Source organism: Pyrgilauda ruficollis, unplaced genomic scaffold, assembly GCF_017590135.1.
Source record: "Pyrgilauda ruficollis isolate IOZ18807 unplaced genomic scaffold, ASM1759013v1 scaffold15, whole genome shotgun sequence".
NCBI lineage: Eukaryota > Metazoa > Chordata > Aves > Passeriformes > Passeridae > Pyrgilauda > Pyrgilauda ruficollis.
This window is the reverse complement of record NW_024513654.1, coordinates 2,609,317-2,623,527: the sequence shown is the minus strand read 5'-3', so window position 1 is coordinate 2,623,527 and position 14,211 is coordinate 2,609,317. Positions and strand designations below refer to the sequence as shown.

The 14,211-nt window shown below is 43.7% G+C and overlaps 1 protein-coding gene across 1 annotated transcript in view; it reads right to left on the bottom strand.

The window, feature by feature from the left end:
• Positions 1–9,538, bottom strand: part of ADAM12 (ADAM metallopeptidase domain 12) — a 155,160-nt gene extending 145,622 nt beyond the window's left edge. Inside the window, 2 exon segments of the mRNA XM_041461125.1 lie at positions 8,782–8,915; positions 9,526–9,538. Coding sequence (XP_041317059.1) covers positions 8,782–8,915; positions 9,526–9,538 — 147 coding nt within the window.
• Positions 9,539–14,211: the final 4,673 nt, after the last annotated feature.

Here is a 14,211-nt window from a genome sequence, read left to right as displayed (position 1 = left end):
GAGGAAAGACACCACACAAATGGGACACACAATTTCCACAAGACAAAAACTGAACACAAACTTTCTGCTGCAATACCAAAATGATACAGATAATTTTAACCTCATCTACACAAGCTTTTTGAAAGCAGCTGGCAGAGTTTTTTGGCAGTCATTTTATTTCTAGAAAAATACCAACACCTTGAAAGCCTTTTATTGTCAAGATATTCCTGCTGCATTTTAAAAAGCTTTATTATCAATCCTAATTATTTTTTTATCAGGCTTTAAACTGCATATAACCTCTATGACTCTTCATTACAATTCTGAAAAATGAGAAATGTTCCTATAGAAGAGGCAAATCAACTGGGGCTTGAGTAAATCACATTGAAATAGAATTATAATTCAACAACAAAGGCACTGGGCTTGTTAGCTGTAGGACTCAGTGGATTGACCAGCTCAAGTTACTTCTTCACCCTTAAAACACACACTGAGAACAACTCACTTTACTGTGGCTTTCTGAAATAAGGGTCTTCATCACAAAATATGTCAGCAGCTCATGGTTTCCCCTGCTCAGAGGATTTCAGTCCTTGGAAAAGCCCCGAGTTTTGCCGCTGTTCCAAGTCCACAAAGGACTCCTTGCAGGAGCTGCACATCCCTGGTACCAGGGGTGCCTGGTGGGAGAGAGCTCTAGTCTAGGCTTCAGTCTGACCCAAGGCACTCACAACAGGAATTTAACAACAAGGGAGATTCTCCTCCTGCCTGTAAAAAAAAAACATAAAACTGATCACATGCTCAGAGCTGGAAAGCAAAGCATTCTTTTAATCCAACACTGAAATGCATACCTTACACTCGCAAGATCTGTTGCAAGAGACGTGAAATAGCCAAGTATAAGCTAAATTAATTCAATATGAAAATGCCTCAGTACAAGCACTTTACAAACCCAGCACAAGGCAGGAACTTAGGTTTAGATTTTGATCCCACATTAAAGGGTCGCTAACGTGAACTGCATCATTAAAATCAAAATATTTTCCCCCCCTTGTTTTATTGCAGAAAGCACAATCTGTTTGCTTGTGGGGTTGTTTTTTTTCTTTGAAATGCCAGCCTGAAAACTCACAGTGGATTGCTTCAGCCCCATCAGCTTTTGAAGGATTGCTGGAGCTCGGATGTGAGACACTACCTCATAGCTGGTGGGTCCCAGCAAACCCTCTGCAGAGCCCCTGGCCACGAGGGCTGGTACTGGGAGGCAGAGCTCCCCACCATTATATCACTGGTGATGTCCCCTGGCCAAGTATGACAGAATTCCTCCAGCAGCTCAGCGTGATAGAAGCTGATGAAGGGGAATTTCACCCTATGGAAGGCTGCAAGCCTCATGGAGAGCAGGAGGTGTCTGGTGGCTCGTTCCTACAAAGCTCTCCATTTTCTGCTCTTTAAAACACCCAGCACTTCCAATAATACCTGAGCATGAAGGCTCACACAGAGCTTTGCAAACTTAACACGCTGTATCACTTAGGCTAAAAATGCAATGGACTCTTTTCTGGGATGAATCCCAGTTGCTTCACACTTCCCAGTATGCCCAAGTGGCTCAGGCAGGAAATGAATCCTCGTGTATCTAGCTGGAACCAGGGCACTGATTCAGTGCAGACAGAGAAAAGAATTTTCCCCACTCAATCACCAACACAAAGTTTTCATTGGTGGTCCCAGCTCCAGGAATTTCTCAGCCCTGGAGCTGCTGTGTGAGCTCCAGCAAGTCCCTGGAACCAGGACACACCTACCAGCACTTCTGAAAATGACATGAATTAAATTATCAGACGGATCAATGGTTAAACGAGGTGGGATGGGAGGAAGGGAACATGTTTTCCTCCTCTTGGACGAGGTAAGGTGAGAGGGGTGGCTTTGAGCTGCTTTGGCTCGCTGGGACACAGAAATTCCCTGACTGCCAGGGGAGGTGCCACGCTCCCTTCCCTGATTGTGTCCATGCAAAACTTCTGCTGCTTCCAAATTAAACAAACACACAAGAGTTATTAACTAATAGAGCACATTTGCACTAATTACTCCTCAGAGTGGCCCTACAAGGCAGGAGTATATATGTGTATAAGGAAAAGCAAAAGAAATATCAGATTGTTTACCAGGCTGTTAAATTAATGACTTCCAGGTTATTAATTAAAGGCTCAAGGAGAGGATCTCCCAGGGAAGGTTGTGGAGGATTAGTGCTGTTCCTCTGCCTGTGCCAAGCTGCATTCCCAGCTGATGACACAGCTTGTGGAGAGAGCACAGCTCTGCCTCTTATAGTCGATGCTCATGAGTCATAAAAAATATGGAGAGCACTATAAATTCTGGTTATGCCTCTCTCTCTCAAGATATGTAAAACAACCATGTAAAAGAGCTATGAAAGCTGTCCTCTCAGCCTTCAAAGCCTTGTTTAAGCAGCACTGTATGATTCCCCTTAATACAATTGTCTGGAAGTCTAAACTTTGGTAATTATTTCAAATGAAAAGGAACAGCAGGAGGCTCAGTTGAAGGGAATATAAACAATTATCACTTGCACGAAGGCTATGCCAGTTATGAAATAAACTTGAATGGGTCTGCTCTTGAAAACACTGAGCTCTAAATTAATTATCTGACAGAGTGAGCCCCTCAGCTGTGTATCAAAGCCTGTGAGAGTCACACAAGGGGTGCAGCAAAGAGGGGAAATGGGAACCAGCACAGAGACCTGCCCTGGGAGGCTGGGCAGGCAGAGGGTGCCCAGAGCAGCTGTGGCTGCCTCTGGATCCCTGGCAGTGCCCAAGGCCAGGCTGGAGAGGTCCTGGAGCAGCCTGGGATGGTGGAAGGTGTCCCTGCCCATGGCAGGTGAAAGAAAAATACAAATTTTAGGGTCCTTCCCAAACCAAACCATTCCAGGATTCTGTGAGTCTGTGTGGTGCCCCAGTAAGTTCCTAATAAATGTGGAACTGGTGTGGAGACCAAAACTCTGGATAAGACCCTGGCTATCACTGCTTTTGCCCCTTCTGCCAGTTTGCAGCTCCCAATGCGTTCCTGAATCTCCAGCATTATTTCAGTGGCTTTTTATCAAATTTAACGTTATTTTCTCTTCTTGTCGATGGTATTTTTTCTCAATGGCAAAAAAATCCCAATTTTAGTAGGTGTTGAACTAGGACCTTAGAGTGAAGGCATAAAAAAAATGCAAAAAGGTGAAGAGCATCAGTGTAACACCCAACAGATGTGATAAATCTGGAGAATCATAAAGATAACCAACAACTGCCAGAGCTGATGATACTTTTATAGGTAGCAGAGAATTTCACACTGAGATTCACGTAATCAGTGCCCAGAATTCCACACAAATAACCGAGATTCTGATGTTTGCTCCTGAACACAATCCATGGCACAATGCTCGGGAATGGGGCAGGCAGGGATGCAAAAGCTGCTTCTTCAGGAGCAAAGGGAGATGCAATGCATGCTAAGCAGCAGAAATGGTAATCCTCTGCCACTTCACATGCACAATCTTAGAGCTGTGACAAGTGCACACTTAAAAACCAGAAGAAATATGGTCTAAATATATATTTTATAGCTGGCTTTCATCTTTATCTTCGCATTTCATTGCTAGAGTTTATATTCAAAGCATAACATAACACCAAGAAAGAAAAAAAGAGTGTTGCTACAAGAAAAGGAACTCTGCCTTCTCATCTTTCTTTCTCCCTTTTTTTAAAAACCCTTCTTTAAGATTTCAATTTGCAGCCCTGATTTATTCCAGCCCAGGCAAAGGAAGGAAACAGATTCACACGAGCTCAGAATCTGGCCTTGAACACTTCAGCTTGGCAAAGCAGTGTTACTGATCCCTGAATCCACTGCCCCCTCCCCAAAGGGGAGAAGAATTTCTGATTTATTTGCATTTAGAAGTCACTGGTGTTGGAGTGAGAGCTGGAAATATCCTGTAGGTCTTGCCATCCTCTCCACCCACCACGGGCACCTTTCTTTCTTTTCCTCTGCTTGTCTCTAACTCCAACACAACCCCAATCTCTTGGGTGTGGGAACCATAGAACTAGAGGTCTCACTCTCTGCAAGGTGGGGGAGAGGTGGATTTTCCCATCTGTGTTTATATATTGAGTCAGTGACAGTATTTTAAAAGTCCATGAGGCTCACAGTGACCCAGGTGGATTAAGGGTCTAACCCAGTGACAGGCAGATTGTGCACAGCTACTTTCCCACAGTTAATTATTTTCAAGAAGTCACAGCAAAATTTGCTCATTGATTCACATATCCCCCAAATTTAACATCAAAAATCAAAATCCCTGTTTGAAATTCCAACATTTGAAAGCAACCTGGGCTGGCAACTTGCAAACTCAAATCAAGTTCAAGCATCTCAGGGCTTTCCAACTTCTCACAGGGTTTTTTAGGAACCACACTCAGCTCCAGGCTGCAGGTCCTCAAACACCTGCCCAGGTTCAGGTGCATTTCCATTTATTTTTAAGAATGGCAGCTGTATCCTGACTGGAGCACCCACAGGTTAATACTGCACTTGGACAGGTACAGAGATCAGGACAAAAGATCCATACTCATCAAAGTGTGCAAAATATCCCCCAGTAAGAAAAGCTGCACCTAACTTGCCCATGTGCTTTTCGAAACTTGAGAGGATTAAATCTTTCAAAGCACTTGGTCCTGATGCTCTTTGAGTCCTTGCAGGTGCCAGCAATGGGATGACAGGTCCTACACAGCCAGGAGCAGAGAAAACCCCACACCCAAGTGACTGCTACCACACCCTGAGCCCTCTGGTTTTACCTGCATAGCTGATCACACCAAACCCTCCCAAAACACTTCCCATTTCTCAGGAACTTCATGCATTTTACAGTCTGGACCAAACCCTGGGTCCAAAGCCAGCACCACTAATCTGTGTGCCTCTGGGAACACGAGTGCCAGCCCAGGGCAATGCCACACTGGGCACTGCAGCTTTTCCATGCCTGCCCTGCCAGGCAGCATTTCCCCACTGTGCCGACCTTTACAGCACAGAAACGGAGCCAAAAGCCCCTTAATGCCCACGTGGAACATCTCCTGCCTGGCTCCTGTCTCCCCAGGAGGAGGGATGAGTGCAGGCTCCGGATAACACCATTGATATTACCTGACCCAGAGCTCCCGTGCTGCAGGGATCTGGCACACACCAAGCCCTCTGTGTCCCTAACAGAGTGTGAGGATAAAAGCTGAAGCCAAACAGATGGTCTTCAAAAAAATCTTCCCTAAAGTGTTCTGTGTACTAAAACATCACTTACCCAAACTCTCATCAAACTTGGCTTGATTTGTGAATCGCGAGCCAAGTTTGGAAGAAAAATATTCAGCTGGAAATATGGTGGGGGGGGGAAAGAGGGGTTTTTTGCTGCACTTAAATAATATAAAATGAAACCATTTTGTTCAAACCTTAGAAATATTTAAGAAAAACAGAACCCAGCCCTTGTGTGTTTAAAGCAAGCAGAGGTGGGGGGTGGTAATCAACACAGAACACGAAATGCTGAGCAAATGAAAAAAGAGAAGGGGAAGGACAACTGGAGCTCTAATGTATAATGACCTATCAACACATGCTGTAATGCACACAAAATTTCAGGGAAGGAGGAAATCACATCTGCAGGGAATATGGGCAGCTATTGTTTGAAGCCCAGGGTGGTGTTGCACAACCCTTGAGGGCCCGATCCCGCTGCCACACGGCCCCAAATGCAGCATTTTCTCCTCAGCAGCAACAACTGGACACTCAAAATAGCAGCTACTCATTTTAACAGCCTGCTCAGGATTGACAAGTGAATATTATATCCAGTTAATAAAAGAATTAGGTACCAGTAAAATATTCCCACTGAAAATGATACATTTTCTGAATTGAAAAACAAAAAAAAAAAAAAGATGCCAGGAGAAATGAACCCCAACTAAACAAACAGCATCACACACTTGTACAAATTGAGATATTTCCATAGTAGCTTCTCCTGAGCATCTATATTTTATTTTCTAAATGTTCTTCCCTATCTAGGATGCTGATAGGCCAAGGGGGAAAGGCCCCAAGTAGTTGAATATTAGGAAAAAACTTTTCACTGAAAGAGTGGATAAGAATTGGATCAGGCTTCCCCTGGGCAGTGTTGGAGTCCCCATCCCTGGAAGTCTTAAAGAAATGACTGGATGTGGCACCCAGGGCTGTGGATTATTGGATAAGGTGGTGCCCAAAGGCTGGACTCGACGACCTTGGGGGTATTTTCCAGCCTAAAGGATTCCATGATTCTACAAAAAGCGTTGGCACCAGCACAGGCGTCTTTTAAACAGGAAAAAAGCAACATTTCTGAAATGGTGCCACCATGAAATCCTGGCCTTGGTTTGACAGAGCTTTGACTTGAGCTGGGGAAGGTGGAGAGAAAAACTGACCTGCCCAGTAAAAACTGACCTGATCAGTTCTCTCCAGACACAAAACACTTAATCTACACTTAGGAAACCCAAGATTCTTTAAATATAACTTAATTACATATCTGTATTTGAAATTGGGGTTTGCCTGTCAGTAATTTAAACTTTTATAGGAAACACCTAAATCACAAGATGTCCTTGAAAAAGCACATCCCAAGTGTATTAAAGTAAAATCTGGTTAGAGATAAGCAATTTTTCTTTTTTTCTCTCATTAAATGGCATTTGCTCACTGCTGTTCTGAGCAGTTCTGTGTGTTTGTGCCATTAGACTGTGTGAATTATCTCACATTTTTTGCACAGTGTATGGGCCCTCAACGAGAAAGTCATTAGCTTAATAATCATTGCTGACAGACTTCAAGTGAGAGATTCCAACAGACACTGCAGCGACTCCTGGGGTAAATAAAAGGACAGTTTTATCTCCAAGATGGGAGAGAAGGCTGCACTGAATGATGAGTGTGCTTTCCCAGGGACTAATTGTTAAGCAGGAGTATTTACAGTGAAAGGATCGGGGAATGGGGCCATCATTGCCAGGCAATTATCTGTACACAAATAACTTTAATCCCTTGGCATTTTTATAGCCACTCCATTATTTATTTTACCATATATCCTATTGCAATAGCATTCCCCTCTTACAAGTACATACTTTTTTTGACTTCATATACGATTAAAATAAAACAGAGGAACACTTTGAAACGAGTTGAAGAACAATAGATCCCATTTAGCCATCAAATACAGCAGTATTTAACTTTTGTGCTTTTGATCAATATTTATGTGACAAGCTATTCATTACTCTTCTCCTCTACCACTGAAGCTGTTGTTCTTCCCACAGCCTGATGTGCACTTTTGTGTATTTAATTTATAAGTTTCCATGGAAAAGAAGTATTCAAAGGGGGGGTAAAAAAGTGCTGATACAGCACGTGGATCTTTCTACCAAGCCACAAATCTTTTCTAGTGTTTATCTTAAACTGAAAGTAATTCTGGGAAACAAATTAACGATATAAATCACATTATCATTACTCACAGAGTGATACTGGGTTGTAACTCTCTCAGAGAGCTCCAGTGAGTAGCTTAAAGGCCTCTCTCTGTATGGAGAATGCCTGTTTCTAATTAAATAATCTAAAAATAGAGTTGCACATACATCTAGGACCAAGCCATCTGTGTTATCTCTCCAAGATAAGCCATTCTACACCCACTCTGATATCCCTTTCATCACTGCACAGATTCAGAACTGGGCCTGGCCCTTCTCTCCTATTTAGGAAGGGACAGAGGAGAAGAAGGAACAATTTTAATCTAGACAAGCTTTTTTTGAAAGTCAGAGCCCTTGTTTGGAAATATCTTTTCACACCTACTTGTGTCAATCAGCAACGTGGTCCAAAGCCACGTCCTGCAAGCAGTGGCAGTAGTCAAGCAGGATTTCTCCATGGAATACTTTCCCAATCCAGCAAGAAAAGCTGTTTCTAATTGGCTCTCTGGACTTTTTGCATTGTTTTTGCTTGTTTTTTTTTTTTCCTCCCTCCTTTTTTTTTTTTTCTTTTTAACTATTTAAAAACTTTACTTTTTCCCTTCCTCATCCAAGTAATTTAAAGAATGACATAAAAAGTGAGGCGGAATCAAACCGGACCTGAGTTAAAAGGTTGGGTAAGAGATTCCCAGGATACATTTGGTGATAATAAACAACAAACTGCCTTCATACTTCAAGAAGGAGACAAAACCCAGCCTTTTTTTTTCTAAGTGCAACTTCCTGTATCATTCACAAATGTCTGAGGGGGAAAAAGGAGCAAAGTTTATCAGGGCCTGTCAAGAGGGGGAAACAATCTCAGAGCCAGTGGCAGATCCTGCCCTTGTTAGGAAAGGGGAAGCAGAGTGTGAAGGGAGAGTCACCCCTCACTCCCAATCCAGCACAGGGATGGAATTTGGGGGTCTCCCATGGGATAATTAAGCCCAGATAATGCCTCAGGCTGCAGCCAGCACAGCAACCTTATTTACACTGGTCCCTAAATTCCTTGCTGTCAGACTGTATTTACCAAACAAACGTGTTTGGTGTGCTTGCCCCTCCCTCAGTTTTCCTTTTGCTGTTGCATGACAGAATCTCAAGCAATTAAATTGCTGTTATTTCACTTTAAACTTTCATTTCTGCCATCAGAAAGAAGAATGCATCTCTGCAGGAAAAAGGTATTAATTTCAACCAAAACCCTTACCCATGTCTTAAATTAAATAAGCAGCAATTTCATTATTAAATAATTAAATTTCAAATTAAATATGCAGCAACAACGCTATAAAAACACTCTTATCACCTATAGGATGAAAGTGCATTAAATTCTCCCTACAGCCTTTAAAATTGTTACACAGCTAAGAATAAACAAATAGGCAAAATGAAGACTAACCTTTGAATAAATGCCATTCACTGGTCTCCACTGCTCTCCATTCAAAAGGAAGGGAATTGTTATCTCATAATCTTTGGACTGCTCCTTTGACACCTGCAGCCTTGGGGACTCCACTTTGCTGTCCACATTCTCACCTAGGGACAGGGAGAAGCACTCAGGTTAGCTGGGAAGAGCATCTGGCAAGGTGAGCCTTGGTATTTGAGGGACTTGGCAGCATATTCAAAAGGAAATAATCCAGGAAAAGGATTAAACATGGAACTTGTAATGTCAGAGTCAAAACCTACAGGAATTTCAGAGTGAACCTGTGGAATCAGAGGGGTTCAGGGGGGAGGTGGAGGGGGATTAGATGGTGGCAGCAGAAGACAAAGACTGCACGTTGAGAGCAGAGATATCAGGATGCAAGGATATCATCGTGGAGGATGCACAGTCTCACTAGTGGGGGGAAAAAAGGGCTGGAAGAGAAAGAGAAGATAAACTCATTGAAATAACACTCTACTCCTACACAGGCAGATGACTTCCATTCATACCACCAGGTCAAAAAAGCTGTTTGCATGCAGCATTTATCAAATGTTTCTGCTCTCCCCAAACACATTAATGGCATTGTGCCTGTCCAGGCAGAGCCCTAAAACCAATATCACAGGACAAGAGCTGGAAAAATAACTGAGAATAAATCAAAGAGAAGACAGGGATGGCTTCCAGGTGCCACAAAACTCTGCTGGGGTTTGCCACTCTCCCTGTGCTCACCTAATGCTCTCATGAAGGATGAAGAGGCATATTCTGAGCAGAATTACCCCCATTTAATCACTGTTAGGATTAGCTTAAAAACATCTGTGCTGTCATTATGGCTAAGCCAATGTGAGCAGAAATAAAATCTGGTCTTTTTCAACGTGCTTTTAAAAATACAACACTTGACCTAAAACACACCAAAAAACAAACAACAAAATAAAACCCAAAACAAAACAAAACCAACTCTCCAAAAAAAAACCCAAACAAAAAAACTACTTAACAAGACTTAAAAATACAACACTTGACCTAAAACACACCAAAAAACAAACAACAAAATAAAACCCAAAACAAAACAAAACCAACCCCCCCAAAAAAAACCAAACAAAAAAACTACCTCACAAGATAAAAAGATAAAATCTACTGGAGAGAGGACAGTTGTTTGCTATACAGAGTTCTTACACCCTTTTAATGCAGCCCAAGTGACTGAGGGCTGGGAGGACACAGTGTCAGCCCTTAGAAGAGATGATCCAAAGCTGGCCCAAGATTTGGCTGTCCCCTGGGGAGGCACATGAGACACCATCTCATCAGCCTGGGAGGGTGTAGACAGAACTCCAAGCCTTTATTCTCATTATCAGGCAGGAAGCTCCCTGCTCAGAACAGGAATTTATGAAGCATATCTCAGCAAAATGAGAAAAGTTTGGCTCCAGCCCAGCTCTCCTTTCTCCTTGGCCCACTTGAGCAACCTCAACCACACAAATTAAATGACTCAGGCCCTTCTGTTATTTTGTAGGATTTGCATCCTGAAAGTGCCATGAGATCCAAGTTTTCAGAGCCCCTTGGAGGATCCTTATCCTCCCGTGGATGCGTTGTCTGCACGGCTTCCACCATGCCTGACACCACGGAGCTGCCATGGTGATATCAGCAAACATCAAAGTCTCTCTGATACTCCTCCATGGGCCTGTCCTGACCATTCTGCAGAGCATGAACTTCCCAGCATTACCCAAAACAGCAGAAAAAAGGGAGGGGATCAGCATTTCTGCACAGATGTGTTATTCCCTAAACAGACAGCCTGGTCTGGAAGTGCAGCAGCTATAAAAATACAGTGGGAAAAAGGAGGAAAATCCAACGGGAGAAGGGAGGAAAATCCACAGAAAGTATGGTTCAGTTTTGCCACTTCTTCTTCTCTTCCATCCCAATGAAGTGATGCTCGTGGTGCATAACAAAGCAAGGTTACAACGAGCAAATTTAATCTGCCACACGTGCTTATTTATCTGCTGAAAAGGCTCATTGTGCACAAGTGTTGATAGTCTGGAGACAGACATCAAGACAGGTTTATAGGCAGCAGTTATATCTTTATTGGAAAAGATAATTTATTTGGGGGGAAACAAAGCAGACAAGCTTCAGGGTTTGCAAATCTTCTGAAGCCACAGCATTTATAAAACACGAGATCAATTTCTGTCTAGTTGCCTTCCCTGAGCCAGATACTTGGCTGCTTATCTGAATGTTTTTATTTAAATTATTGGGTGTGATAAAAATCACAGCTTCCTGTGGAAGGCAGAGGAAGCAGTGCAGCCCAATTTTGGGCCTCATTCTGGAGATAATTTGGGCACATGCATTGTGCACTTGCTTAACTCCCAGCTGCCCTCAGTGTGATATAAGCACAGCACGGTGCCTTTTGTATATCAAATAATGTTTTTCTCATGAAATTTCATTATATTTATGGACTGGGCATATTTCTGAAAGACTGCAAAATAAAAAAACCTGTATAGCTGATAAATAAACTCTAACCCAGTCTTTAAATTAAAAAAAAAAAAAAAAAAAAAAAAAAAAAAAAAGATGGGGAAGATAAAAAGGTAAATCCTTTAAATAGGTTTCTGCAGCCTGATTCAAATAACAGGGGGCAGAAAATAAGGGATCATAGCCAGGGAAGAGCAACCCACACTTATCCTGAGTAGGAGAGATCTGAAAGGCCACTGAGCAATGGCACACAGACAATGGGGAGAGGAATATTCTACATCAGGAGGAAAAAACCCACAAAAAAAAAATGTGAGGAGAGAGTCAGACCAAAGGGGAAAAAAAAAAAAAAAAGGCAGAAATAGTGCAGGAAACTTGGGGAAAAATGGGATAAAACCCTGGAGAGCCTTTGGCCCTCACCTCAAAAAAAAGGCAGAAATAGTGCAGGAAACTTGGGGAAAAATGGGATAAAACCAGGTGGGTACAAAGGTGGGATAGTTCCTGGTACCCTGGAGAGCCTTTGGCCTTCACCTTAGCTGGAGTCACCAAGGAACCCATCCCAGCCAGGGACACTTCACCCACTCCTCGCACAGCATCTGAACAAAACCCATCCCCAGCCTCCTTCTGCTGGCTCTGGGACCCATCCCTGAGCACAAACCCAGCCCTCCCAAAGAGCATCATCCCAGGGGCATCAGGAGAGGAGCCGTGGGATGGGCCCAGCATCTGCACCAAGGAAGGGTTTGGTTTCCATCACCCAAAACCATCCCCCAGCTCGCAGGGCTGCAGCTCCTCACGCACACAGAGCTGCTGGTATTTCCTCTCTGCCACTCTGCATCTCCCTTCCCCACTTTCAGGAGGGTTTCTTTGAAGCTGAACCATTAGAGTTGTTTGTGTTCCATTAATAATGAGGCCTCTTCTCTACAGGGACTCCTGGTACTACAGCAGTATAAACAGGGTAATAATTGAAATCAGAGAATTGAAATTTCGGTAATGTGTCAGAGAGGAGAAGAAAATCAGGCCATCTGCAATACCAGAAAGTTAGATTAGACCCAGGTTTCCTATCTTTCGTGTCACATGCACCTACTTACTCACCTACTTATTTTCCATTTCAGTGAAATTCTGTCCAGCTCTTCCTGACGCAAGCTCGTCTCCCACTTTTTCACATGAAAAACTTCACAGTTGTGTCTGTTTTCTATTTTCAGCCTGAACTGAAGGTAATGCTTTTGATCCACAAGCAGTCCACAAGCTGATGCAGCGCCCTTTATTCTCTTTTTTACCCCCAGTAATATAAAAGCTACTTTGTACAAATAGTGAGATGAGTAGATGTTACCTGTCAGTGACTTTTGTGTGGCTTAAGTATTTTTCATCTGCCATGTACTTCTACAACTTTTCTGCTTTGCACAGTATCATACAAGGCCTTGTTGGCAAAGAAGTTAAGAATGGTTTTCATCTTTTTGCTTTTTATTTCAGTTCCTCCGAGCTCTGTGCAAAATAAACTCCGAGCATGTGATGTGACATCTTTGCTTAGCGGCCACTGCCTCCTGAAACAACCCAGACACTCTCCAGATTTGCATTTACTTAAAATTAATAAGCTTTTAGTGAGGCAGGGCGATTTATTTGTCCTCATGACAAACAAAGAGGTGAACGCACCCAGTGCTGAGTAGCTCTGGATAAAATGGGATTAAGTGCAAGGAAAACAGAACATGTCCCACTGAATGCACACCCCGACCCTGCTGCCAGTGCCCCCCCAGAACAGAGCAGGACAGGAGTCAGACCTGGGCTGGTTTATAAACAACATCCATCTCTAACACACAGATTTACAGAAGAGTCAAATGTGGTGCTGAGCTCCCTCCCCGCTGGGGATGGGCCTGTTCTGGTCCCACACAGCAACAGGGGTACACAGAGTGACATGGTTCAGAGAATCCCACAATGGTTTGGGTGGGAAGGGACTGTCAAATCATCCCCTTCCACCCCAGCCATGGCAGGGACACCTTCCCCTGTCCCAGGTGCTCCCACCCCAGTGTCCAGCCTGGCCTTGGGCACTGCCAGGGATCCAGGGGCAGCCACAGCTGCTCTGGGCAATCTCTGTCCTAGGGCCTCTCAGCACCCTCACAGCCAACAATCCTTCCCAATATCCCATCTAAATCCACCAACTTTCAGTTTAAATCCATTCCCTGTGTCCTGTCCCTCCATGCCTTGTCCCCAGTCCCTCTCCAGCTCTCCTGGAGCCCCTCCAGGCCCTGGCAGGGCTCAGAGCTCTCCCTGGAGCTGCTCCTCTCCAGGTGAGCCCCCCCAGGTGTCCCAGCCTGTCCTCACAGGACAGAGGCTCCAGCATTCCATCAGCCTTGAGGTACTCCAGGACTGACAGCCCCAGAGCCCCACAAAACCCCAGCCCAGCCAAGGTCCCAGTGATGCTGTGAGGAGTCCATTTCCATCCCAGACTGCAGCTCTGTCTCCTCACACTGTCCCCAAACACCCCTCATGTCCCCACTTACTGCTGAGCTATGAAAATTACAGAAGTGGGGGAATAAAGAAAGATTACATTAAATTATCCTTGTATTACCTTTCCTACTAAAAACCAACTCTAAATCATAACTCACAGCCTGTCCTCATTTTTCTCTGCAGCAAAACACCCAAAGCACTGGAATAATCTTTGGATTGAAAAGAACAATGGAACAGAGAGTAATCTTTCTGCAAACTGAAATCAGCTAATGACAGTGCTCTGTGCCACAGGCAATGCCTGGGAAGTCAGGAAGGACATCCTTTATCCATTTCCCTCCTCATTTTCTTCATTCTTTATCCATTTCCCTCTTCCTTTTCTTCATCCTTTATCCATTTCCCTCCTCATTTTCTTCATCCTTTATCCATTTCCCTCCTCATTTTCTTCAGCTTCCTCAGTTTGGCTCTCAGTTTGTGGCATCCATGACCTGGGTGGGTCATTCCTGGCTGTGGAGGAAGGGATTTACACCT